The sequence below is a fragment of the Nesoenas mayeri genome, assembly GCF_963082525.1.
Source record: "Nesoenas mayeri genome assembly, chromosome: Z".
In the NCBI taxonomy this organism is placed as follows: Eukaryota; Metazoa; Chordata; class Aves; order Columbiformes; family Columbidae; genus Nesoenas; species Nesoenas mayeri.
The window spans coordinates 21972514-22000201 of NC_137542.1; the positions used below are offsets into that span (position 1 = coordinate 21972514).

Genomic DNA, 27688 nt, shown 5'->3' on the forward strand with positions numbered 1-27688 from the left:
AACATGAAATAAGGAATGGGGACGACTGCTCTTTTGTTGTGATCAAGCAGTCACAGTTTTGCTCTTTCAACACTTTGTACAGGGCTGTAATATAGACAACGAGTTCAAAGCTAGACTGATGCTGAAGGGGTCAATCACACAAATTAGTTGTTGCAGCATGTTGAGTGGCAATGCCTACATACTTTAGGCTGCTAACAATTTGTGATCCTATGTTCCTACTCCATTTTCAAGTAACTATAATAGCACATTTATAAATCTTGCTTGTAGTCCTGAGACCTCTCATAAGCCAAACCAAAGATTTCTCTTATTAGCCACCAAAAATTTATAGTGTATTTGCTGATTCTGACCTTTTTGCACCAGTAACAGGACACTTCTAAAATGGTGGTAACAATGTCACATGTAATTCCTCAATTGTAAGTAAAATAGAAGGCCTTGAAAGAGCATTAATTGATAGATTTTTATTCATTCTTGTGTTTCAGTCAATGAATGTGTCTTGAAGATATCTCCTAACCTCTTCAATGTAGTATTAATACATTCCATACTACCATCTAGCTCTGAAATCCTTGGATTGTCACTAACTTCACTGAGGCAATGCAGCAAGTTGGTCTATCTGCCATTTATTTCATAACAGTGTTTTCTTTTTGCTTGGACTTAAACTAGGATGCATGTGCAGAATGTTTGCACATTTCAAAATAAAATGTTTCACTGAATTTCTCTTTTTATTTTCTCATGCTTTAGGAGATTTCTAGTGACAAAGAGGCAAATACTATTCAGTAAGTTGAACTTCTGTATGAAAATAGGATGAGAAAGATATGCCTAGCAGGCAAAAGGGAAAAAACAGCTCTTGCATGTACTTGTTTCTAGACAAAAGTATTTGGCAGCATGTAAACAGCATCAAACAAGAACAACTGAATGAGAACACAGGCCAAGATTGCAGTTCCAAGTAAATAAACTGTTATTATTTTTATTATTATTATTCAAATTAATTCCAACGTGTTTCCAGGTTAAACAGTATTTCTAGTCATCACAACTAAGAAATACGAGTGTGTGTACGTATGTTTACTTATACAGCTTCTAAGCACTAAATCCTTACACATTTCTCAATTCAGCCTACCAGGCAGGATAAGGCTGACTGACCAAACAAGTATTTAGCAGTTCAGTTGACCTCAGTTTTCACAGTTATTTCACCATATGGCTGAAAGCAGTTATGACAGCTCCTTGAGATTCACTGCAAGACAAGTAGATCTATATGTAACAGGCAGCTATGCGTAACAAGGCCCTGTTCTTCAGCCTGTCCAGACATGCTTTACAGCAGTTATGAAGAAACCATTGACCAGGAGAGGATTCTCCCATCAAAGTGTGATCCAAGATTTCTCCAACTGGTTTCTCCAGTCAAACCAATGTTAAGTTTTGCTGCTGATTCTCAGCTCACACCTGCTGCTTTCCTCTGCATAAAGTTTGTGGCGTTGTAGGGAAGAGACAACACAAACCCAAATGCATTTCAGTTCTGTAAAGGACTACATTCCACTTCTTGTAGTCTCTCTTCTGCAGGCAAACAATACTAAATGCTTTCCACAATAAAAAAAAATCAACCAAACCTCAAGAAAGCATGTTGACAGCTGGTAGGATTATCCTTTTCCTAATCAAGTTATTTCCTTCTGCCAAGTCCTAGTTGAAAAAATGTTACCAGCAAATAACTCCCCGAAATACTCCTGGGGGCAGAAAAGTGACCTGCTTCCTAAGGTAGGGTGTCCCTCCCTGTGTCTCTCCCAGGCTTCACAAAAGCACATCCAAAGAGCAAAGCTGGAATGACAAATATCAGGAAGCTGAGCTCTGAAGGAGAAATACATGATTTGTGGAGATATTTCCCACCAGTCATGTGATGCAGATATTATATTCCAGCAGAATTACCACTTTTGGGTTTATAAGGTATCTATCAAATCTCTACATATAAAGTCTCCATCACTTTAAAAGACATTATTAGAGAAAAAAAAAAAATCCCCATTAACTTGTCTGTTTCTTCAATACACAACATCCATGAAGTTTAAGAAAATCAGAATACAAGCCAGTTGTCACACATAATAACCCCCCAGAAAATCAATGAGATAATATATGAGAAAAGTAAGAGTCACCCTTTATATATCGCAGAGGGATGGAAAATGGGTCATTTCACGTGACCAGAACTCTCAAAATAATTTCATGTGTTTTTGGATGGCTCTAAATGCTTTCAAAGATTAAGTGCCATACGGTGTGCATGGAAGAGAAATAAACATGTATTTCACAAAGATTTAAATGCAAATCATGCTGCTTTATGAGAATTCAAGTTTCCTAGACTTTCACAGAAGAAGTGATACTTTCTATTTGATGAACTAGATTGAATACATCATGAATGTCATAGTGCCTTACTTGTTCTCGTTGCTGGCATCATATCGAGGCATAGGGTCAAAATCATTTCCATTGACATCAAAACTGGCCTGTGAATCCTACAGCCAACAGGAGAAAGAAAACCAGTTTCTCATTAATTAGCCATTGACTCATATGGCCTATAAGTTCTTCAGCAGGTTGCTACAAGAGAGTAATTAGGTTAACTAACATTCCTGTGGTTTTATGATGATTGCATGTTTTAGGTAAGAATTATATATTTAATAATTACAGGAGTTACATACTTTATTTTATTTTTTGAAAAGGAAGAAGGATAACAAATGTTCTGAAAAAGCATAGTTTCATATCAGAGAGGAAATAAAAAGTGGTGTTTCATTAAACCAGAAGACTACATTTCTTCTAAGAAACTTTTGGAAGTTAAGAGAGTTCATTCTCAAAATTGGGATTTTGCTAAATGTTTCAAGATTCAATAAATTATCTGCACAATAGTAACTGAAATTTCACTGATAGTTTTGAGGAATAAGAATAAGGTCATTTTCTTTAAAATCTTGTTATAAAAATACAGCTTGAAATTCAACATAAACTTCAATATCATTTCCCTTGGAGTGTTTCAAATATTTGCAATATATCTCTGTATTTTTGTTCCATATTTTATATTTACCAGAGTTCTTACAGCTGAAAATAGTTTATACAGTAAATAGCTGCTGGTTTGTATGGCTCCCATTAATCGATGCTGTAGCATGTTGTGTGTTGACATGGCAAGCAGCTCTTTTTAATCTCTTCTTTGTTCAAAACCAATTACCACATCCACCTCAAATATTTCTGTTTGCAGCCACACCAGCAGTAATCTGACATATAGAAGGCATTTGTCATCAAACAAGCAATGTGTACTGCTTTGGGGGAATTCCTTGCTGGTGTGAGGAAAGAGAGAGAGGAGGTGGTAAAGGAATAAATAGTTACTTTAAAATCAGTGGAAGGATAGTACTGGGATGAGGCAACACATGATACAATCTGGGTCATTCATTGAGGAGGTAAAATATTTGTCTTTTTCAAATAACTTGAGAGATTAAAATGAAAATTGTGGCAAGCACTGGGGATCAAGCAGACATTGCCAAATAGGGCAACTGCCTGCCACTTGTGTTTGTGCAGTCCTCCTCATGTATTTCAAAGCTGAGTCCCATGTGTAGCAAGGGGAAAGACACAAATGTAAGTATGGCTAAATTAAAATAAATGGCTTTAAACTGTGGACACGATTACAGTTTTTGACGTGTTGTTAAATGTACTTTTTGTCACCTTCATCTCTTCAATGCTCTGTCAAGATTATATGCTCACTAGCAAAAAGCCTACGCTTAGGGCTCTTCCATAATACAAGATCTGCATCTGTAATGGGACTGAAGGTACATGCACATCTTGTGCTGGTCAGCTTCAGTAGTCCGGCTCAATCCAAACACATTTGTTTGTTTTCTTACCTTGTGTTAATATACACCTTGCACGCTTCATTTCAGAGAAATGATAAGGTTCCCAAGGTTGTGTGGTTTCATGTAATGCCTACTCCCAAAGTTCAGGACTAATCACTTCAGTAGAGTGCAGCCCTGATGCTCTGAACAGCTTCAAATTCTGACACTAATACATGAAGTCACACACCAGAGAAGCATCTTCTCCTTGCATTTCACAATCCTTACAAGGTATATTAAACTAATTGTTTAAGTATGATGAACCACAAGCAGACACCTCCTGAGGTGACATGAAACATGGGATGCGGAAAACAAAGCTCTATTACTCATTGTGAGGAAACTCATTGGAGTTAAGAGAGATTTACTAGAAAGACTCAAAAATATTCTACCCCTGTTTTTAACTCAGTTAATCATAACAAGTCATGTCCTTTTCCTTTCATATTATTTCTAGCAATAAGAGAAATAGCTTTAAAAATAAATACATGGAAGGATATGCCTAAAATTACAGCCTTTGAGAAAAGCTGCTGTCTTGCTAGCTAAACGTATTGGCCAAAAATGGACTTCAGCTGCATGCATTAACTGAAAAGTAGCGTATTCCATTAATAAGATCTGAGAGTGTGAGGATATTAAGTAAAATACCTACAGAAAAGAGAAAAAATATCCTATGATTAGTTGCAGTCCTTCAGAAATTCAGGACTCAGTTAAAAGTGGCATTCAGATATTAAATATGTTCAGACTGAACATAGTCTTAACTAAAATGATACAGATTAACAAAAGATGTCTTAATTCCTCCCATTGATGGGAGCTGTCTTTGTGCCTCCCTTGTATGATCCTTCATTCTTCCCTACTCCATCTTTCCAGGAGCAGCAAATTTATTTAGGGTAATAACAAAGCAACATATCTGGACCGCGGTGGATACTCACATAATTCTGCAGCAAGTCTGGATGGTTTCTTTCAATGCCGTCATCCAGGATGGTGACCACAACGTTCTTTCCAGTGTAACCTCTCTTCCAAGCACCTACTATATTCATATCTGATTGGCAATGGTGGGTGTTATCACTGCAGTGCTGAGGAGAGGAGATAAAGGTGTTGGAGCAGATTAGGGAGCAGTGTGGGGTTAAGATACTATCATACTTAGATTAACTTTACCATTTAAATCGGCACATGAGCATATTGATTTGAATAGCAAATATACAAGATCAACATCTTAATTTAGACAACAAATGATTTAAAAAGAAATCCCAAATTAAATGAGAATTGCTAGACTTGGTTATTTCTCTTTCAGAGTACTCTTCATGTTAGCAATAGAAAAGCGAAGTGTCCAGCTGTGCTGAGCTAGCACTAGGAGCCTTGTGTAAGACAAAGCAATTATTCCTGGCTGTTAAGCATGCTCATTTGAAATGTATATTTGAATTACTTCATTTTTTTCATAAAAAACAAACCATATGTAGATAGGAGTAGACAAACGCCTGTACAAAAATGGTCACGGAAACAAAACTTGTTTTTTGGAGCTTATGTGCTCTAAAATTTCTTGACAGATTGTCAGGAAACTAATCCAGATTCATTTATATCTACAAAAGAAGGCTTTTGGCAGGTTTTGTGCAATATCAGCAGGAGATGAGCAGCAGTTAAGAACCTGTAACCAAAACAGCACCCTGAAAATCTTGCAGCGTAAGGTGTCTGATGGATTGTAGATGGTCAGACTGAGAATAGCTTTCAGAGCAACCAAGTCCAGTCTGGTGGAGAAAGTAAGTTTAGGGCACATTAAAACTGAAAGACTCTCCTTGATATGAATGCACCCAGCTCATGTGAAGAAATCTGGCTTGCCATGGCAGTTAGACATGAATCTCAGGTATTTGTATGCCCCATTAGCGACTCTCCAGCCCACACGCGGAGCCCTCCCCTGTGAAGAGTGTTCAATGAGGCTCTCATCGGCACTGTTTTCCTCCAGCTGCTTCAGGCTCAGATAGAGTAACAGCAAAAAAAAAAAAAGGCGGAGAGGGAGGGGAGCAGGGAAGGGAAAAAGCAAAGGGTGGGAGGAAGGAAAAGAAATTAAAAAAGAAACTTCCATCGCAGCAACTGTGGCCAGATGAGCACGCCCCACCTCACTCCCTGCCCCACTGCCTTGTGTTCCCACTTCAGCCTCATATTATGGCAGTCCAGAATATGTATGAGTATAAATACACTCAGAGGGATGTACTCTGCCTTGACTCAGTCTATCCCTCCCCTCCCAAATGTAAGCACACTGAAGAACTCTTAGCCATACTGGGTGCAAACTGGCATCAGATTACTATTAAATCGTAATTTTCCTCCTTCTCCAGTCTACCATCCTGTGCTGTCATATACAAACCAAAGAATTTATGAGTGGTCATTTGCTGCTACTAAAGCAAGATTATATTATTAGGCACTACATATATGTACATAGAAGGAAGTCTCTCTCATGGTTCTTCCTTTGTGTCTGCAAGTATCTGTCTCTCTCTGACATCAGGGACTGGTTCCAAGGAATGTAAAGGGCAAGCTTAGTGCTTTTGTTCTGTGTATTGCACGAAAATGCTCATGCTGCTGGCTTTATGAAATTAATTACAGTCTAAACTTGCCATCTGTACACTGAATGTTATGATTGTATACATGAGGCTTACTAATGTACAAACAAGGGAGATAAAAGTGCGTAATGTTTCCAGCTGCCTTTGCATTTTTCAAAAGTGTTACTGAATTAAGCATCAGAAAATACCTGCAAAAGCTATGAATATCATCATTCACATTTTGCTGATGTCAAGACAAGGAGACAAAAAGTTGGAAGCACAAGCCTCCAGCCACAGAGTAAACCCAAGAGAGAGATGCAATGGGCAATCAGGATTCCTGGCTCTGACTTCCAGTCAGATTTACTGGGCCACTACACTGTCCCTTCATCCCCTTCTCTGAAATGCCAAATGACCCTTCGGCTCCTTTGCTGACTGTCTTGTACTCTCTTCCTAGAGGATGAGCTTGTTTTGCCTCCATGCCAGCCAAACCACTCAGGCTGAGCAAGTAGATGTGTTTTTAATCCCCATTCCCTTGCAAGCTCTTTGTCTTGCTGCCAAAAGATCACTGCCTTTTCCCTTAATGGTGTTGGCACAGTCAGTTGCCCTTGCTCACCTTACCTGAACTTCTGCGTTTGTGGTGGTGACTGAAGGGGGCTAATTCATCAGCTGCTTTGCCACATTCATATAGACAAACACAGAGACATCTCTCACTTTACCATGTGCTCTGATGATTACCTCAAGAGACGTGCCAGATCAAATTGATATTCAAATTACCTTGCTCTATTCCAAGACTGGGCAGAAAGCTACTCTAAACAATTTTTCTGCATAAAAGAAATGTCAGGGGTAAAGCAGGCATAACTGTATGTCCACTTATGGATCACAGATATGTAACGTATGGACAAGAAGTGCAAAGGCAGCAGAGAAGTATATAAATGAGAGTAGATCAACAGCAGGTGAAGGGTTCAGGGCTTATGCTTACAATATACAACTTATTCTCAAATCCTGTTAAAAATAGTATATTTGTTTTCTTTTCACCTCTGTTCCTTAATCTTCTACCTCCTTTCAATTCTTTTATACCCGTGCTCTTCTCTCCCTGTGTCGAGCATTATTCTTCTCTTCCAGTACTGCCTTTTACCACTTAAATTCCAGTTCAACACCTGATCTCAGACTCCTGTATTTTAACAACAGACTATACCTTCCCCTAGATTAGTGTGATTTTCTCCAGATTAAATAAATTGTGTACTTTTATCTCAAAGAAGTCAGATTTGGCTTTTATCAGAACACTTGAAATCTCTGACTGCAATTACTCTTCAAATCCTGCATAATACTGTACACACTGAACAGCAACTAAGATGCCATTTACTACTTGGTTTCACTTGCACTTTTTCCTGTTCCTTTAAACTCATCTTTTGTTCAGAAACATTTATTTTAAGGAATTTTCCACTACTGAGTTTTATTCTGTAATTTTTCTTTAACCGTGTGCTGCTTCTTTACCACCTACCGAAATTACATCATCAGCTTCTTAGCAGAGGGATGGTTTTTTAGTGAATTTGGAAGCACTGTTTCAATTTACAGTGTTACCCAAATGAAAAATAATAAAACATCTACCATGATAATAAAAATCATGTGATCCAGAGTGACTGAATTTTATACCAATGAGCAAGTACTGAATTTTATAGCTCATTTTCAATGTAGTTTTCTTGCTTTCTCTTTTTAGAATAAAAACAAACTTTGTCATGACAATGTACACAACGGCTGTGTGCTCAGAAGTTTTTATTAGATCTATTAACCCTGGAACTGTTGGTTTTTTTTTTTTTGTTCTTGTGTTCTGTTTTTAATTTTAAAGGGAATAGTATCAACTACCTTAGTCTACAGAATTTCCCTCTCTCCAAGCAGATAAAGTAATTCAGTACCATGCATTAGTACTATGACTGGGCAACTCCAGTAAGCAAGCACTATTTCAACATACATTGTTCTCTTCTGTTGCCTGGAGGATACCATCAAAAGGAATAAGCAACTTTTTGCCCAGTTACATAGAGTAATTTTACTGAGAGTTTTAAAAGGCATTAAAAGGATGATTGTTTTCTGGGGTGCATCAAAAGAAGCATGACTAGTAGACTGAGGGAGGTGGTTCTCTCCCTCTACTCTGTTCTGGTGAGACCGCAGCTGGAGTACTGCATCCAGTTCTGGGGTCCTCAACATAAGAAGGACATGGACCTATTGGAGCAGGTCCAGAGGAGGGCCATGAAGATGATCAGAGGGCTGGACTACCTCTTCTATAGAGATAGATTGAGACAGTTTGGGTTGTTCAGCCTGGAGAAGAGAAGGCTCTGGGGAGATGTAGCAGCAGCCTTCCAGTACCTAAAGGAGGCCAGCAAGAAAGCTGGAGAGGGGCTTTTTACAAGGCCATGGAATGATAGGAGAAGGGGTAATGGCTTTAAAATGGAAGAGGATAGATGTACATTTGACACAAGGAAGAAATTCTTCACCATGAAGGTGGTGAGGCAGAAGAATAGGCTACCCACAGAAGCTGTGGATGCCCCATCCCTGGAAGTGTTCAAGGCCAGGTTGGATGGGGTTTTGAACAACCTGTTTTAGTGGAAGGTGATGCTGTCCGTGGCATGGGGCTTGGAACTAGATGATCTTTTAAGGTCCCTTCCAACAGAAACCATTCTATAATCCTATGATTCTCTGGATTATTTAATTGGAAAATAATGATACCACCATAAGTATTTAATAGAAACCAACTGCAAGGTTGAGAGACTCTTAAAGTTCATGTTGGAAGGAAGAGGGTCATAGTAAGAAAAAATTCAGATATCAATCTTTTCTCAGACTTGAAATTCAATGTTTATGAGCATAAAAAGACAAAATAATCACTTAGACATCTTTTAACAGACAATTTGGAACTCTGCCTTTTTGCAATTAACAAGCAGACATGAGAAAGGTTTTCTGTTTTGATCTTTGCATGTTTTCAGTATCAGACATAAGCTGTGATTCTCTTAGCTATTTTGTGAAAAACTCTCAAAACTAGCTTATGATCATTATCATTATCTTAATGTTTCTTGTCTGTTGCACTTATTTCTGTGGTCAGAGGCTTAGTGTAACCAGTTAGAGATCCATAACAAAATTGAACAGTTAAATTAAAAAATCAAGAATCTCATCAATGATCAAAATATTTTGGAATTCCAGAGCTTAAAATCAAGATAAAAGAACAATGACTATAAAATTCTGTTCTGTATTTTGCAATGTCTCTTCATCTATAAAAACAAAGTAGCAACAGAAGTTTCTAATGCTGTGATATGCAGTCTCTCAGAAAAGACATATTGTGCCCTCTGTAAGGCTTCATGAGGTTTCCTGTAGCTTTTCAGTTACAAGGAATTCATTTACAAGATCTTGTCAATATGTAAGAGGATATAGAGAAACATCAGATGATACTCAGAAAGACACAATTTTAAAGACCAGTTGTGAGTTGGCAGGTCTTGGATCTCATTTAGTGGAACATTACATACGCTTTGGATCCTAGAAAAGCTCTGAAACATTAGTTTCAAGTCAGAGATTAGAAAACATAGACTCCTTAGTAATAAGAAGAAAGAAGAAAGAAGAAAGAAGAAAGAAGAAAGAAAAAAGAAAAAAAGAAGAAAAGGAAGAAAGAAGAAAAAGAAGAAAGAAGAAGAAAGAAGAAAGAAGAAAGAAGAAAGAAGGAAAAGAAGAAAGAAGAAAAAGAAGAAAGAAGAAGAAAGAAGAAAGAAGAAAGAAGAAAGAAGAAAGAAGAAAGAAGAGTAAGAGTAAGAAGAAAAAAGAAAGAAGAAAGAAGAGAGAAAAGAGAAGGAAGAGGGAAGAAGGAAGAGAGGAGAGAGAAGGAAGAAGGCAGAAGGAGGAGGGAGGAAGGAAGAAGGCGGAAGGAGGAGGGAGGAAGGAAGAAGGAAGAAGTCGTCTCCCTGGTTTCACTGCAGTATTAATTAAACAATCTTTGGCACAGACAGAAACAAGCAGACTTTAGTCGTGCAGACTACAGTCATATTCTCTTCATTGGTGGTTTTGTCAGGTACTAATCTGCAAGCATGGTGAGAAGTTACACAAGAACGTGCACAGAGGAAGGACAGCCAAAGGCCTATTCTTTGACCTTGATCAACACAAGCAGGTAGAAGGAGGACACCAAGGGCCAAGGAATGGATCCTGGCATTTTGTGGAGCTATCAGAAAAAAGAGACTGTCTATCTGTTCTCTGAGGGGCATGTATGTGGGTCATTTGGCACTCCTAGATGGTCTAGGCAAAAGCACAGGCAGCAAAGTTTATCGGCTTTTAGCTTTAGTAGAGGAGACATCTTGATGCTATGTTCAGCTTTGTGAGGTACAGTTTCGTTCAGTGTTCTAAGCTAAAACTTGCCAATTTTTCTCTATTTTCCTGCAAAGAAGTGAAAGAATCTCCTTTCTTTATGCGCTTGATGTTGTCCAGTTTTAAAGTGGAATGAAAGAAAGAAGCAGGGAGGCAATCAGGAGAGTTGGAAAGGTAGACTTCTTATTAAAATGGCTCGTGTAATGTAATAGAAATCATGACAACATGCTTTGAAGAGCATCATAATCCTTAAGATTATGTGAAATACTGTAATTATTTTTTGGCTTCTCTAGAGTAAGCACTTGAAAGGAACATTTTCTAAGATTATTAGAATAATGTTTCTTTTTAAGAGTATTTCTCACTTTTTTTTTTTTTTTAATTTTTTCATCACAGTTAACAGAAGGTGAAAGAAAGATTTTTGGATGGAGAAGGTGTACTTATAGATTTTTTTTTTCTTAGACATAACCTGATACTCAGTGCATGATAAACAGCAATTGCTAACTGCATATGAAATTATTTTCTTCTGAGTTTCATCTTTAAATAATTTCTGATTATTGCTGCACACAATATTTTTAAGCTCTAGTAAGAGCAGGCAGATAATATAAAGTCCGATTCATGTTAAATACAAGATTTTTTGCATTAAATACTATCTGACTTCAGCAGTCATGCTTTACTGAATTGCTACTTTTTTATTTGTGTCTGTATCACGAGAAATATTTCAAGAGTGTACCATATTAAATATTTAACATCAACTTATTGCTTCTGCAACTTCAGAAGTTTTAGTTAATTTACCTCAGAGATGAATTTGGTTTTTAAGCTTTATTGATTCTTTAAGTTAACAAACAAAAATACACTTAGAGACCAATAAGAAGAATCACAGACATATGTCATTTTATGCCTGTTCAAGCAATGAAGAAGAACAGGAAATCAATACAAAAGGGCTTCTTGTATTCACAGGAGTATCTGATGGCTATAGTGAGACAAGAAAAATTTACAAGTCTGTATGTATGTTTTTTTGCAGTGAAAAATAAGAAGCTCATAAATCTTGTTCTTTGGCTGTGATTACATCATTATTCTTTCCAAAACCAGAAAAATTCATACTGTTTTAAATTTGTATTCAAGACAATTCCATCACTTTACCATCACTGGCACTTTTTTAAAGTGAGCGTGGGTTGTTTTTCTCTAACCTGTGTGCTGGCTTAAACATGAGTTAATTCAGGGTAGCCCTGCATGTCCTTGTTCCACAACCTGAGGATACTGCAGCCTTTTCAGGAGTGAGAAGCTTCCCCCCTTCTAGTTCTGCAGACAGGAAAGTTTCTCTGCCAGCTGCACGTTCTGGAAACTGCAGAGGCACAGAAGTAGTCTGCCTCTAACACCACCTCTTTTTCTACATGGGGCATGACCTGTGGCTCCATGTGGATGTCTGCCTCTAGTCCTGTTTCTTTACTATGTGGCAGCAACATGAGAGTCACCTTCAATGCAATGAAAGAAAGGTAACTAAAAATGCCTCATGATCATTGTGCATGTTACGCCACCTCTACTAAGAGACAAATACAAAAAGCAACATTCACAAAAACTGCAAAAGGTCCACAACACCATCCTAAAGAGCAAAAATTTGTATATGTACAGACAGAAATGAAAGAAGATGAAGAAGAAAAAAAGATTAAGAAGGTGAAGAAGAGGATGAAGAAAAAGAAATTCTGAATAAAGGCAGTCATAGTGTGTTCGTTTGACCCTGGATGCCAAAATTATCCGTACAAATGGCTTATTACAGACCTGATGCATCTTGTATATCCTTGAATCAGTGCTCACATGTTGGGAGAGATGTGTCAATGTAGGGACAGATTTCTCCCTGGGAAGTGTTGGGAAAATGTGATGCAGAACGTCTTGTGGAGTCAGCAAAGAACAGAAAGGAGAAAGTAAGTAATTTCCACAGGTTGTAGCTACTGCTAAGAATTGCAGGAAGGAAATAAGCACACATGGAAATATATCTCCATATGTGGCTGTTTTCTGTGCAGATGACTGTATGAAGACTGTTACTGCTGCTGCTGCTGCTGCTACTACTACTGATACTACCACTACTATATAAATAGCCTACTTAGCATGAAAAGACCAGCAAATGGATCAAAAAGTAATGCATTTTTACCTGCCTTAAGTCTTGTCTAGGAAAAAAAGTATGACAATTCTTTTATTAATTAGAGAGTATATGTGAAGAGAACAGCTGCTCCTTGGCCTCAGCTGCACACCAGCAACCCTGGGGATTCAGTATTCATGAAGGATGAATAATTCCTCAAAGAGACAATTCTTTCCATTCTGCCATTTTTGTGGCCTTTGCCTCATATTTTTATTTGACCTTCTCTAAGTTTCAAAAAAGAAAGAAAAATAGGGGAGTTTTACAGAAAGTCCAAAGATTTTTTTTAAAACACATCAGTTCACAGAGTCACAGTTATCTAGTAAGACCAAGTTTCTCCCTTTCTCTCTCCATCTAGACTTGAAGTTTTCATTCTTTCTAAGATAACAACTAATCAGAGAGATTGTAAGTCTTGCTTTAAAATAATTTGGGTAAGTTTCTAAGGATCATTTATACAGTACTAAAGACAGATTCTTCACAATTTACTTTTTAAGCTGTTTTCAAGCCAAAGACCATTGCTTCTATCCCAAGTTGTTAAGAAGCAGGGGAGAAGAAGGTGGTTTTATTTAGACTTCGTGTGAACATATGTGACAGAATCAAACTAACCACATGAAGAGAAGGCCATGAGCAGATGGCTTCAATTAATCATTCACCTTCCTAGAGACTGATGAGAGTGTGAGGACCCCAGGGCTTACGCAAATCCACTTCTGTCCTCTTTCCAATTTATAGGGAAAAGAGAAAAGTGATACTGAAGAAGGATATGCTATTATGGGAATTCTGAGGGTGGGAGAGGAGCAAGGAGCTGATTTAAGACGGACCAGGAAACTTGTTTTTCTAAGAACGTTGTGAACTTGTAGAAATGAGAGGACTCGTGAGGAAACAGATGAATAGGTGTTGGCTGTGAGTGTTCATACCCAGATTTTAAGGACTATTGGATTACTGCAGTATTTTTTTCTTTATTTTTATCTTGTGTTCAGGTCCCTCTGATCCATGAACCAATAGCCTGGTGACATTTGGTGTTAATGATAGGATGTCCTGGGGCAGAAGGAGGGAGAGAAGAACAGTAAGAGGGTGGGATGTGAGACAACTGGACTTGTTCTGGAGGCTGAAGGAAAGACATATGTCCCCACTCTTCCTCAAGGGACAAAAGAGGGTAGTAAAAGCAGGGTACATATAAGTCAGAAAATTATGACTGCCTCATATTCCATTATTAGAACGGAGGAGTTTTTCCCTGTTTTCCTGTAGGCATGTGGAGTTCTCAAGCCTGGAGCTGTTTCACAGTGCCTTTACCTCAGCAATAAACATCTGTGCTACTCGATACCTAGAAACCTTTTCCCTAAGAACCATAAAAAGCCATTAGGTTATTGTACCCCTGGTCCCATTATTTGCTTATTTGGTATGTCAGAGGTGATTATAACTTTCCAGAGGACAAACTTCGAGCTCATGAAACTATTATCTTGAGACAGAAGTATAAAAATCTCTCCATAGCGTCCTTAGACAGCACTGCAGGAATGTTTAATCTAATACTGAAATGCATGCTGTGAAAATTCATTAACAATACAGGATCAGACTCAGATGAATGGCTGCTATTTTAGTTTGTCTACAGGGAAGTAAGTGCCTGCGGTACCAATGGGCTTTTCACCATTTGAACGTGCTAGAGTTGATGAATGCAAGGCCCACTATGTTTTTATTATAAGAGAAACCTGGGAAGATAAGGCCAAACCACTAGAGGGAGTGGCTAGTTATATTTTGCAGATGAGATCATGTGGCAGAAATGAAAGAGTTAGTCCAGTGAAATCTAGGGAAGCCTGGGAAGAAAAGGAAAGCCTATTCAAGAACAAAGCTACTCCTGTTACTGTCTTAGGAGATTTAACTCAGTCCTTCTGCATGGTGAAGGTTAGTTCAGAGACACATGACACACTGTGCACAAAAGACTGCAAAATAGGTAACAAATGGAGAAAGGTTGTGAAAATTGCAAAGGGTCTTAAAGGAAATCTCAGCAGAGTGTCATAATTCAAGTTATCACAGAAAACTTACATTATGACAGGAAGGTTCTGGAGAAGTCCAATGTATTTGCAAACACTGTTTATGGAGAACAGGACATGAACCAACATCTATGGAGCTTTCTAGTATCAGTACTTCAAAGGACTTGAGGAGCTACTGCTAAACTAAACCCCCAACTTCATCACTAAAGACACCTAGATTGTGTTGACTGCAGCAGTGTTATGAATGAACTTCACCCAGTTGCAAATAAAGTAATTGAGTATGTGGAACTGATCTGAGAACATAATTTTGAACTGATTCTAGCCTCTCATGAGGAAGTTAACAGGAGATTTGACATGTCAGTTTGTACTTTGAAACCATTATGATGGCTTAACAGATACAGTTGTACTTATTTTGTTTAACAAACCATTACTAAGAGCGTGCAATTATTAAGTCTCAAATCTTAAGAGGCTATAACGCTTCCTTGTAGTTCAGGAAAGTTGAGATTAGATTCTTACAGAGCACACTGCCAAATCTGATGACACAGAAATTAGTGGAACTGGAAGTAAGGATGGCAATACAGACAGAGTGATCTGGATCATCTATGAAGGTAAATCTATTTAAGTACTGTGTTTGTAATATAATTTTATATAAAATCATGCATAAAATTTTGCACCTAGGACTGAAAGTGCAAGGCATAAAATAAGAGAAAATGTCCAGAAACGCATTAATGGTAAAAAGGATTTAAGATGTAAGGTAAACAGCTACCTACAACTTCAAGAAGGTGCTCTAAGCATCCATGTATTATTCTTTGATAGATAAGCAGCGGGATAGCAGGGAAAGTGGGTTTACACTGTGGGAACAGCAGTTCCAACTAAAGGGCCTTGGACAGATTATACAGAAGTATGTTTTTTATGAGTGTAAGAAGTGATAGACCAGGCCAATGAGAATGATATCTCAGGTCGGAAAACCGCCCCCATATGTATGATGTGTGAATGTTGGGCCTGAACATGTGAATGAGTGGGTCAGAATGCCGCTCACAAAATATGCATGGGAACGTGACTGAAGACAGTCACAATGTGAGTGTGGTGTGTTTAGAATAACATTTTTTGAAAAAACTGTCTAACATCTTGGTCCAGCCCTGTATCTGTAAACATATAAATTGAGAACTGTTATTAAAGAGAGCTCAGCTCTGCCTGGCTCTGCGCTTGCTGCTAACAAGAACTCTGTGCCTGTGCCCCTCTGTCTGCATCCCTGTGTATGTTGTTTCTAATCACCGCATACACACTTTTTTTAAGGACAGCAATGATACTATTCCTGGATGATATGTGCATGTGCCTAGTATTGAAGTTTCGAAAAGGATACTCTTGGACAATGAGCAATGAGTCTTTGCTGCTTGTTTTCTGAACAAATGCTGGAAACACAATTTACAATGATTCTTATCAAGCTCAAATAATTTATCAATAAGAGGGTGAAGACAAGACTTGAGTGCATCATGCATGCAACTCAACACAGTGGAGAATGGCCTAAAAAGTTAAGAACAGAGTGAAATAAACATGCAGCTACAAGATGTAAGATTTTTAATAGTTACTGATTTAAACAATGCTCAATGCTCTTATAGATGTGTCTCTTATTAATGTGATATTTTATCTAGTATATATATGTCTTACTGAAAATCTGCTGCAGCTTAATTAGAAATTCCGGGCTTGTGATTGCACGTTACCAGTTGTACTGACTGTTGGTCTAACTAAATGATCATGCAGTCCTCTGCCGTATCTGTGAAATGAGTCAAGCAAAGGAGTTCAGATCCCGATGCTGGCTTCTGTGAGACTAAAGCAGCTCTGTGTCAGGAACTTCACAGAAACCTCAGTGGGACGTATGAGCTGGGAGACATACATTTTCTTCTGACATTTAACTGCCTTCAAATACTTTGAGACGGAAATTCAGTCTCTGCCGTTAGGTGTTGCTTTAAATACAAAACAAATAACTCCACTCTAAATATGCACGGAAACATTAATTACTATGAATAAAACTCAAATATGCAAAGCAATAATGTCAAAAGGGATGTTTTGAGGTGAAGTTTTGAGTTTTTTCTCCTTTTACGTTTAGGACTGGGTGATAAAAATTTTGAAAGTATATTTTACTACTTCTGGAGCAAAATATAGAAATCTTAATTGATGAGCATTTCTTTGCATAGATATGGATTGTTTTGAAACAGAAAAATACGAGTGTATTTGTATGAAAGATAAAGAAGAAAGTTGGTTTTGTTTGTATAACCTTGCCACTGTGTAAAATAAATAAGACTTTTGTATTGATTCAACTGAAAATCTGTTTCGGAGTCTTGCTACAGACACTCTCATCAATTCCTACATAGATCTAGGGCTCTACATAAAACAATCCATAAAACCAACTAAAGAGTAATCACAACGTAATAGCAGGCTTATCTAAACACAAAGTTTGGGCTAGTTAGCAGCCAATTAATGTTGGGTTTGAAGTCACTGGAAAAACACGAACAAAACATTTAAGTACACACTTAAGTTTATGAATATCCTAAAAACTATCCTTGATCTGCAAAGCATTCAGGTTAATGCCTAATTCCAGAGAGGTGCATGAGACCTCATCACATACATGCCTGTGTACTTTGTTGTACAGCATAACCACTTCATTATTAAAGAATTATCTCTTTTCTTATGAACAGCCAAACAACTTTATTTTTTTTTCCTTGTTCAGCCACTTTTGCTCAGTTACCCTGTCATTCTTTGACTATGGATGCCAGGATTTAACATGAGTTCAAAGGGCAAAACAAGAATCTAGGTAAGAACTTTCCAATTCACAATCAATATTTTAGGTGATTGCTCTTTATTTTTCTCCTTGCCTCTTCCCCAAAACCAACACATGAACAACTGAACAACTTGATGCAGTGTGACTACAGTCACAGGGTTGCTACAGAAAGGAGAAATGGGGGAAACCTGCTCAGTGCTGTCATTGCATGCTTTATTTTTAATTTGAACTTTCTTATCTTAATCAATTTCCTAGTAGCATTTTTCTAGCACCTAGAAAAATGGTGATGACTTAGAATTTTATTTTATATTTTTTTAATCTAAACATGCACAGACATGTAAACTGTTCCTGTCCTTCCCAATACAACATGGCTGCATCAGGAGATCTCTGTTGCTTAGTGCCTGTCTGGAGGCAACGTGGGTCACCACCTCTGTTTCCTTCACAGTCACACTCATATATACCTGTTAAGCAGCAAAAACAGATTAATGGCTCAGCCTCAGGTTTATTTTCCCTTTTAGATTGTGGGATAAATCTTGTATGTGAGTCTTTCAAACGCTGAGACAATCTAAGACTTTTTCTAGGGCTTGGCAAAGTAACAAACCGAGCTTACAAAGTGGTTTTGGCCACCCTTGTAGATTCATTCATGAGAATATCTACTGAATTAGCCCTCTGAATGTTTCAATGGTAATAGTTTACACAATATATAACATGGTCCAAGGCTATCAGCATGTTTGAAGTCCCAAACAAGATCAAAGCTACTTCACACAGTGTGGTCAATACTTGAAGCTTTTGAATACTGGAAAAGAAGCAGCAGCCAAACATAGTGAAAACAGACCACATTCCCAATATGAGTGGGCTTAAAAGATAGGAACCTTTCAGATTTGTGTCCTCCCTCACTCGTTGGTATCACGCAACTTCCCTTTTAAGCAGAAAATGGATCTATGTTGTAAAAGTGTGTTTGGGCAAACGATTTCAAAAGACAGGCATAAAACAGAAGAATGCTTTCACAATACTTTTTTCCTCTCATGTAGTAATTCATCACCAATCTGTAGTGGGAGTAGATGGCAACTGCAGGAGACAATGTTTAGAAAGGAAAATCATACGAGGGTAGCAAATACACCTAATAGTGAAGTCAAAACTAAGAGAGTGGACACTCTAAACTGAGTGTCGAGACCCTCAAGAAAACTAAATCAATCTAACTTCTCAGTGTTGTCAGAAAAGTTAATCCTGCTCCCTCTTCATTTTTTTCTTCTTTTTTTTTTCTTTTTTTAATGTGTCTGCTGTTCACCTTATCAAAAGAGATGGTACAAAGGATTGGGACAGGATTGAAAAGCTGGGGCAAAGATACTGTAGGTCATAGGATGTGACACACAGAGCCTTGAGCTTGTCTTTTGTGTCTTGGGAAACTTCATCATCAGAAAAGGGCTCTGAGAAAGTCTTGAGACACAAATTCAGTGAGCTACAAGAATTTAGGGATTTTTTCCAGAATCGTGTTTTCTATAAGCAGACTGACTCCTTACCAAGATGTAAGGGCTGCAACACTTTCTATGTAGGCTGTATTAATTCCTCTATCCACGTTTCAATTCATGTAGATAAGAACTTAGTTAACCAAAGATGTATGGGTTTCAGTGTTTCAACAGCTGGGATCATGTAAAGCCCATTCAAACACTGCATCTGAAAACTTGCACTTAAACTTTCCTCGACACCCTACTTGCAGCCAGACGAGCAACTTACAAGGAAAGAATGTCTCCTCGTGATTCCACATCAAACCTGGATGTGGAAGAGTATATCGAAGTTGAAGAAAGGAACAGCTGAACATTCAACCTTTTGCAAGTTCAGAAACATATTTTAATTGATTAACACGTCTTTATTTTTTTCTAAACAGGTTTTCTGGCTCTCAAATGTAGTCTTATGACCAGGAGTTATTATTCATAAAAAACAAAATGCTATATCCCAAGCAGTAGTTCACTGATTATTAATAACTTGTCTTACCCAAAAGACACAGAAGAGGAAAACCCCACTGTATACTTAATGTTTAGTCTCTCATGTATATTTTTATCTGCTTCTCCTTAGGCTTCTGTACTTACACTACTTGGGTTTAGTATAGTTTTGAATTGTTTTCAAAACTGAAAAGAACATGCTTTGTTTTCTTAGGAATTGAGATAGATAAAGACAAGGCAATTACACACTTAAATGTCATGCTACTCATGGATTAGTGGACTCTAATGCAGAAGAAAGTGAAGGACAAAAGTGGTCTCAGTACTGTAAAAGATTTATACTTTTATCTCTTGGGGCTGTTTGAGGCTCATCCCTCCTGCATGATTCCTCCCACTGGCCATCATGCATTTCTGCTCTTTGCTGGAAATGAGTTTATTTTGAAACAGCCAGTGTTTAAATTTTTGCAGAATTTATAGCCTCCACAGCAAAAAGCAAGGACAGATGCTGCCTGTATTGCTCCACACCTGGTATATTTTCCAAAAAGCCCTACTACCTCTCTTTGAGGAGACTTGGGGGTCTTGTGCTGACAGTGTCTCCTGTATTCAATGACTGAGTCCAAAATGATCTCTTAATGTATTTAGATTAACTTTAATGGGAACTGTATTTAAAAGTCATGCATATGTGCAAACATTTTCTGGGTTTCTCTCCACAATGGCGCTGACAGTGTTTGCTATAGTTTTAGTCTCCTCTGCTAACTGTTTCTTGTTTGGCTAGGAAAAAACTCCTCTTCACAGGGCTGGAGCAGCAGTTTTAACTCACAAAAGAGTTCATGACATCAGAAGCAGCTACAAGAAATGCCAAAGATGACCTGCATCTAGTGAAGTGGTGCAGAACACACTTTATTGAAGTCTCCATCCTCACTGTGTTTGCTTCTGCTGGTTTTTTTTTGTTGTTGCTCGGTTTTTGTTGGTTATGTTATATATGTTTTGTTTGTTTGTTTAAACATGGTTGAAAAAGGAGTGTGAACTAAGGTCACAAAAGGGTCAGTGAGAATTAAGGTCCTTTGCATGCTTGTAATTTTAGTCATAATGTTTGCACATGCAATATACAGAACGACACCTTAGAGCATGGTTGCAGGAATCAGGAGAGCTGGACTTTTGATGTTGCTGGTCTCATGGAATCCTATATCATATGGTATCTATCTCCAGTAAAGTGGAGTAAAATGATACTTAAAGAGTGGTATAAGAGCTAACATCCTAGAGCTAAACAGTGGTTCTCCAATTTCTCATTTGCAAGAGATACTACACAGATGAGTCTCTGCTCTGTACAGAATTGTTGGGAAATTGCCTTATAGAAGCACAACACTAATTTTCACTCCCTGATTGGGAAGTATAATAATAATATAGCTACTGTTTCTGTCAGAGATGTATGTAAGTCTCATAGGTTATGAGTTTGCTTCTGACGAGGGCATGCTGTACATTTCACACCACTTCATTCTTTAGCAACCAGATCACAGACAGGCAAGCTTCAGAACTGGGTTCATCTGTACTGTGGCTGCACACTTCTGATTATTTTGGGATTCCTGATATTTGCATGGTGTTCTTTATGTGTGGGGGGGCGGGGCAGGCGGCGGCGAAGCTATAAAATATTTCTTAAGTAGGTACAACATTTAGCAATCTCTTTCCTGAAGTATCTGCAATTTTACTATGAAAACAATAGAAAAAATACATAAAGGGAGTGTTTGAAACAAGGCAGTGCTTTTTATAATTAAATTGCCTCTTCCTCTTTTTCAGTGTCATTAATAGAGCACTCAGCATTACACACTAAAAGAAATTGTTATTGCTATTTGATATTACTTTGTTTTGGTTAAATCTGAAAAGTGGCTGTCTAACTAAGCAGTTGCTCTTAAAAAACTGCTCTTATAAAGTTATGATGAGTAAATTCCTTCTCCTTTGAAAAGAGAAAAAGTGTACTTGCAGATAAGTATGTACCTCTGTATATATATTAATGTTTTCCCTGCTGAAATGCTATGACAGATAAAAACTAAAATACACCTAATTGTGCCCCAGTATGGCACACTTTACAGCTGTTCATGTTAGCAATTTTCTGTCCATTTATATTCCATATAATTTATTGTTAGCTGTTAAACTTGAACTAAATTAAAGGCAGATATTTGTTATAGCTCATTAGAAATTCAGTAAAGATTTTGTGGCACTATCATTTGCTTACTAATTGCGGAAACTAGTCAGAAAGGCAGTTCAGAAAAACAAAATACTATACACAAATTGTATTTCACAAACCACATTATCTAGAAAAGTACCTTCAGTTTCTTAATGTGACTCAGTTGTTGCCCAGAAAAAAAAAAAAATCCATTTAAAATAAATTATTGAAAGATGAAATAAAAGTGGATACTCTCCCTCTGGAGATAAAATCACTGTAGTAAATAGGCAAAGGAATTTTGCTATTGCTGTATGATCTATTACCAAACCTTTGATACTCAGCAAAATCTCTCCCAAAGCAGGTACGGAAATGGTTTCAACATTGCTGTTCTTAGTTTAGTGAAAAAGTCGGCACAAGCGCTGAACGGTGCTGACCTCCATTTTGTGTTTCCTGGGTGCTTCTAGAGCTGCTTATCTGGAAGTCAGAACTGAATGTCCCAGAGGAACACATCAAGTAGCCTATCTGGTTCTTCTGTCTTTAAACTATTTTCTAATCTTGCTGAACTAGTTGCACTAATAATCTCTTTTCAGTAGATAAGGATAAAACCACTTTGCAGGGTTTTGATTAAGTGTGCTGTCATCTTCCAACAGGAAATTAATTTAGGTCAAATAGTGTATTACCTGACCTTATGTTACTAGTTCTACCTTGACCACAGTGAACAAGAGGTGTGTTTCCACATACAGATTTGCAAGGCAATGTTTGGACAGACAGTTTGATTCTTTTTAAAAGCGTTTTCACTCAAGTTAAATCACAGATCATCTTAACCTTCTAAAACACCAAAAGCTCAATCTTCGCATGCAATAAAACCCACAAATACAAGAAGTGCATGCAACAACAAAACCAAATTACAAAATATGCAAAACATTAACAAGCACGCCATGCCACCTCAGAAAGAACAATGATTTGGCTTCCATTGCAGAGACAGAAAGAAAGAGAGAATTATTCTTGTGAGGGCAATAAAAAGAGAGTGAGGTTTTCCTTTGCTGCCAATGTCTGGCATAGGTGGGTTGGAAATAAATTTTTAGCAGGTCATAAAGGAGGATGACAGGTATTCATTCGTTAGCATGTGACAGGTGAAATTCTGTCACAAATTCTGTTTCCTTTGTATCCATGCTGGCACTTAGAACCAGTGTGAACTCTCCTCCTCATTTGTCTCTCTCCAGCCCATCCCATCAGGTGCCTGTCACTACTTCCTGGGTCCCACAGCCCCACCGCCTCAGCTGACCTGACTGAGGGACAGGCCAGGGATGTAAAATCCCCTTTTCTCTGTGTTGCTTCTCACACTTGGGGTTTGAAGAAAGGCACAGGATAAGCCAGCTCCCCATAGATCTCATCAGTGGCATCAGGGAGGCAATTGGCCAGTCTAACTCTTTACCTCCAGCTTCACATCTGCAGCACCCTGGGAGACCCACATTACTCACTGCTGATAGAAGCTTATTAGCCCCACTCTGGCTGCCATCCAGAGTCAACTACACTGTGTCAGAGCAGAGTGTCTGACCCTCCCTGTGAGTGCTCCTATAGCTCACCTGGGAGCTCACAAATATAACTGGAGAGCTCTATGGAACATACTGGAGGAATTTTCTGAAGAAACAAAGTAAGCTGGGTTCACCAGACCCTTCACCAAACCTCAAAGCAATGCTGACTTCACAGTGGAAAGTAAGCAACTTTTCTGGGGTTTTAGGTTCAGCATCAGAGCTCACTCAAAGCAGCCAGCTCTGGATGCAACTAATTCAGATCTCGTCAGTCTGCATGGACTGCTCTCAACTGCAGTATAAATTATATTTCATCTGTCTATACCAGAAATCTTCCAGTGCAAATATAAAAGGATGAGTGATAAATATTGGCTGATGAGTTAAGCTTCTCAGCAACTCTTTTATCTTCAATAATTTTCTAAAAATCTCAGTAACTTCACACTACATTTATAACTGTGCAACAATATTACATAGCTGTCTTGTCCAAGTAATTTAGCAAGCATTATTCAACAAGTAATTTGTAAATGTTGGTTTCCACTGTGGCTCAGTCACATAGTTTTATTGTGCCCTGCTGTCACTGTTACAATCCTCTTCCACCTTGAATCCCTTGAAATGCTTTGCATTTGTGGCATCTGCTTGTTCTTTCAGTCTAGTTTTGGAAATCGGGAATGTTCTTCCAAAACCCCCAGAGATAAGTCATAATGTAAGCAGTTGGAGGAACAGCACAGCCAGACATTCTATCTTTTCTGAGGTTTACAGATGCCTATTAGAGTATCTCTTCCAGAAGTTTTGTAAGAAAAATTTACTTTTTCAGCAACTGAAGTGCTTTATATATACTAATGCGTTTTTCTTAGTTTTAAAAAGACTAGTTAAAATATAGAATCTTACAGTCCTTTTCCATTATATTGCTGCCTCTCAGAAAACTAGCAGACTATGGAGAGGTACAAAGCAACTTTACAAAAGTCCTCCTTTTGGGTTCCAAACAGAAGACTATAAAGTCATCTGCTTTTGACACTCCTCCAAAAGCATTTTGTTTGCCACCTACTTTCCAAAGGCACAGTTATGTCTAGAAAGAAAGAACAATGAGGAATAAATAAAGAGAAAATAACAAAGGTTGAGAAAAGAAAATAGATTCTGAAATATAAAAAGATTTTTCAAAAGAGGAAGTAATTCATTTGTAGAGATCAACAGCAAAAATAGACCTTCAAATGGTTTAAAACAGAAGGTGAGCTGACATCACTGTGGACCTAAGATACATGTAAACCAGAAAGTTTTACTTCAATGAGGCTTCAAATTATACTTTTTGCTAGTGTGGAATGTGTTCAGCAATGACAATATCTTTGGTTTAGATATGTAATAGGTGGTGTCCTACTTCCTCCATTCCAAACAGCTTATGAATGTGACTATCTCGCTCATTTTCTATCTGAGAACCTGATAGACAAGTTCCCATGTTCCACTTCTTGCAGTTGTTTACAACTTTAGCGATACTGTCAGCTATTTCCCTATGTTCTCAGGTAAGTTTCGCTGCTATAAAAATTTTCAGGATCACCACCCAGTATGTATTTTAGGGACCCTGGCTAGATTCTTCTCTGAGTGCAACCATTTTGGTTGTGGTGGTGGCTTGGTGGTTTATTTTGTAGGTTTTTTTTGTTGGTTTGTTCTTTGTTTTGTTTGTGTTTTTTTGTTCGTTTGTTGTTTCTTTGTTTGTTTTTTGGGTAGCTCAGTTATTTTGTGCTGTAGTTTCTGAGGGGAACACCATCTCACCCCAGTGATTTACTGCAATGGAAGCTCCAGCTTTCCCCTGTTTCTTTCTGACAGTGCTATACCTTTTCCAGCTATAAGGAGTAACTCTGGATACACATTTCCTCTCTCTCTGATGAAGTGGCATCCAGTGATAAGAAAACACTTGGCTAATACACTTTAACTTCACATTTATTCTTAGGTACCCTGACAGAGCAGTGCATCACCCTCCAGCCTCACATCTCAAAACATCATACTCTCATCCAGTAAATTCTCAGTCCCACAGAAATATCCTATTATATGTTCAGTTCCTGCCCAGCGGTAACTAAGCCATGCAAAATGGGAAGAACCTGGTAGGAAACGGAAATTTCTCCAAATTATAGAATCCTGTCACCACTAGCAATTATTATTAACAATAGAAGGGATGATAACAGTACTAGAGAGTACTATCCTTGATCAGTGCTGAGAAAGGCTTGTGACAGTCTGAACTGACTGCAAAGACATAGTCAACATCTTCATAGTCTAACAATGGTTTGATAAAAAATAAACAAAGGTTAAATTAATTTCTTGCAGTTACATTCTATTTTTAAAAAATATACAATGGAGCCCAGCATCACAGCAGAGCTAGATTACAGCTGTAGAAAGCTATGCTTGTCTTCTTTTGTGATTTCAGCTTCAGTTGACCACTATGAAGCTCTTCTGAAGTAGGGAGCAAAAAGAAACAATAAGGAGAGCCTTGTGACTGCAGACTATTAAAATTGGTTATACTAACTACAACTCTACATACATTTTATTTTATAGATAAAGATATATATTTACCTTCTCTAGTTTATATGACCACTTTTCCATGCAGAGAAGATGAGGAAAATCTTTCATCCAACTGTCAAGTACAGTGAAATTTTTTAGGCACAAAGTCCCTTTGGTCATTCCAAAACCACTGTTTGTTGTTATTACGAGTTGAGTAGAACAGTTTTAGATAGCACTAGGGCTTCAGAGTTGACTTTGACCTCTTTCGGTTATGCAAACTGACTGTATATATTTCATCCAGTTATTGACAAACAGGCTATTTTGTCAACACCAATGAAAGAGAATAAACTTATTAGATCTAACATGATGATACAAAGATAGCTGAGCTCTGGAGATGGCATATAGGACTCAGCTCTCTCCTGACTCAAAATTCGGAAAGGGACATTAACTAGGGACCTTCTTTCTCTTTGATTCTATTTATTTTAGATTGGTTCATTCTGAGCAAGCTGGGCCCAATTCTTTATGGTGCTGGATGGGTCTCTGAGCAACCTCATGTAGTTGAAGACATTCCCGCTCATTGCAGAGGAGTTGGACTAGATGACCTTTGAAGGCCCTTCCAACCTAAACTATTCTGATTCTATAAGTCAGTTTTGAGGAACAGTTGAACAGGCAAAGTTTCACGTGTTACATAATCTATAAAAATATTCTATTTTAATCTTAAGCACAGATGTCTCAGGATTCAGAGGTCATGATAAAGCAGTTGTTTTTCTTTTTTCCAAATTTCCTTGCTTTGAGGGAGGGAAGTTAGAAGAAAATAGACTTTTACCTGTTATTAGAAAGCATGAAAAGCTGCAATATCTCAATAGATAAAATTAAAAGTACAAGTATACTTGTTCAGGTGATGAGTGGCTCTGGCAGCTCTGTCTGCTTCAGCTTTCACAGAGCCATAAGGTGGTAAACAACTGTACTCCAAATTTCTCTGCTTTTTCTAGGAATGTGTTTAGAGTAAATGGAGAAAAATATAGAGTAATTAAAAAAAAACCTTTTAGTTTATTCTCAGAGTAGTTCTTGAGAGATACTTTTAAACTTTGAGATGGCTCAAAAAAGAAAGAAGGCCTGAATCCCCCTCACAGCTTTCTGACATGGATAGCACACAAACAAAAATGCATTATTTGTAGCCTGAAAATTAAAATTACAAGGGGTGGTACTTGTGAAGAAAAAGCTGGGGGAGGGAAAACATCAATCAGATATTGTTTGACAAAGTCTTTGAATAAAAGGACTTGTGTCAACAAATCTGAACTACATTTATGGCCCTGTTAGATATTATGCCAGTTCAATGGCCAAAGGTATCAATCTTAACCCACAACGAAGTTACTTATTAATCAGAACACAAACCTGTACATGATAATACTTTATTCTTTTCTCAATAACATGTCTGCAGAAGGCAACCGAAAAAACTCTTTCTGACATAGCAATGACTGAAACCATTAACTAACCTTGAATTCCTTTTTTCCCTTCAACTTAAAAAGGTAAATAAGATTAACAAAATTAGCTACGGTGACAATCACAAATACAGTCACATGAGGATATCTGGTAATGACCCAAGTCCATCCTGAAGTCTATTCATTCACTTTTTTTAACTATTCTCTCTGCTGAAATACTGTACTCACTAATACTTTACTGATCACTCTCAACAAAATATTATCAAAACACTGCAACTTAGGATATTTCAAATACAGAGTTATTCAGTGGATGCAAACACAATCAGCCAGGAACAGCCCCTTCCCAGAGGATCTGCAAGTGAGGGCTTTCTTCCATAGGTATAGAAATGACAATATTCTGAAAGTTGTAGAAGACAAACAGTAAAATCTGTTTGCTGCCCTGCAGCACTTTCCCTGTCCGACTGACAGCCTTGGGGCAGCAGAGCAGCTCGGCAACACAACTGGTTAATCAACAGGAGACTGCTGCCTTCCTGAGCCAAAT

At 37.8% G+C, this 27688-nt stretch overlaps 1 protein-coding gene across 1 annotated transcript in view; it reads right to left on the reverse strand.

Moving 5' to 3' along the window:
• Window positions 1-27688, reverse strand: part of PCSK5 (proprotein convertase subtilisin/kexin type 5) — a gene marked incomplete at its 5' end in the record, with an annotated part of 194028 nt that overhangs the window by 115110 nt on the left and 51230 nt on the right. Inside the window, 2 exons of the mRNA XM_080362313.1 lie at window positions 2407-2483; window positions 4760-4903. Of these exons, the coding sequence (XP_080218439.1) occupies window positions 2407-2483; window positions 4760-4903 (221 nt within the window). The remainder of the gene's footprint in view (window positions 1-2406; window positions 2484-4759; window positions 4904-27688) is intronic.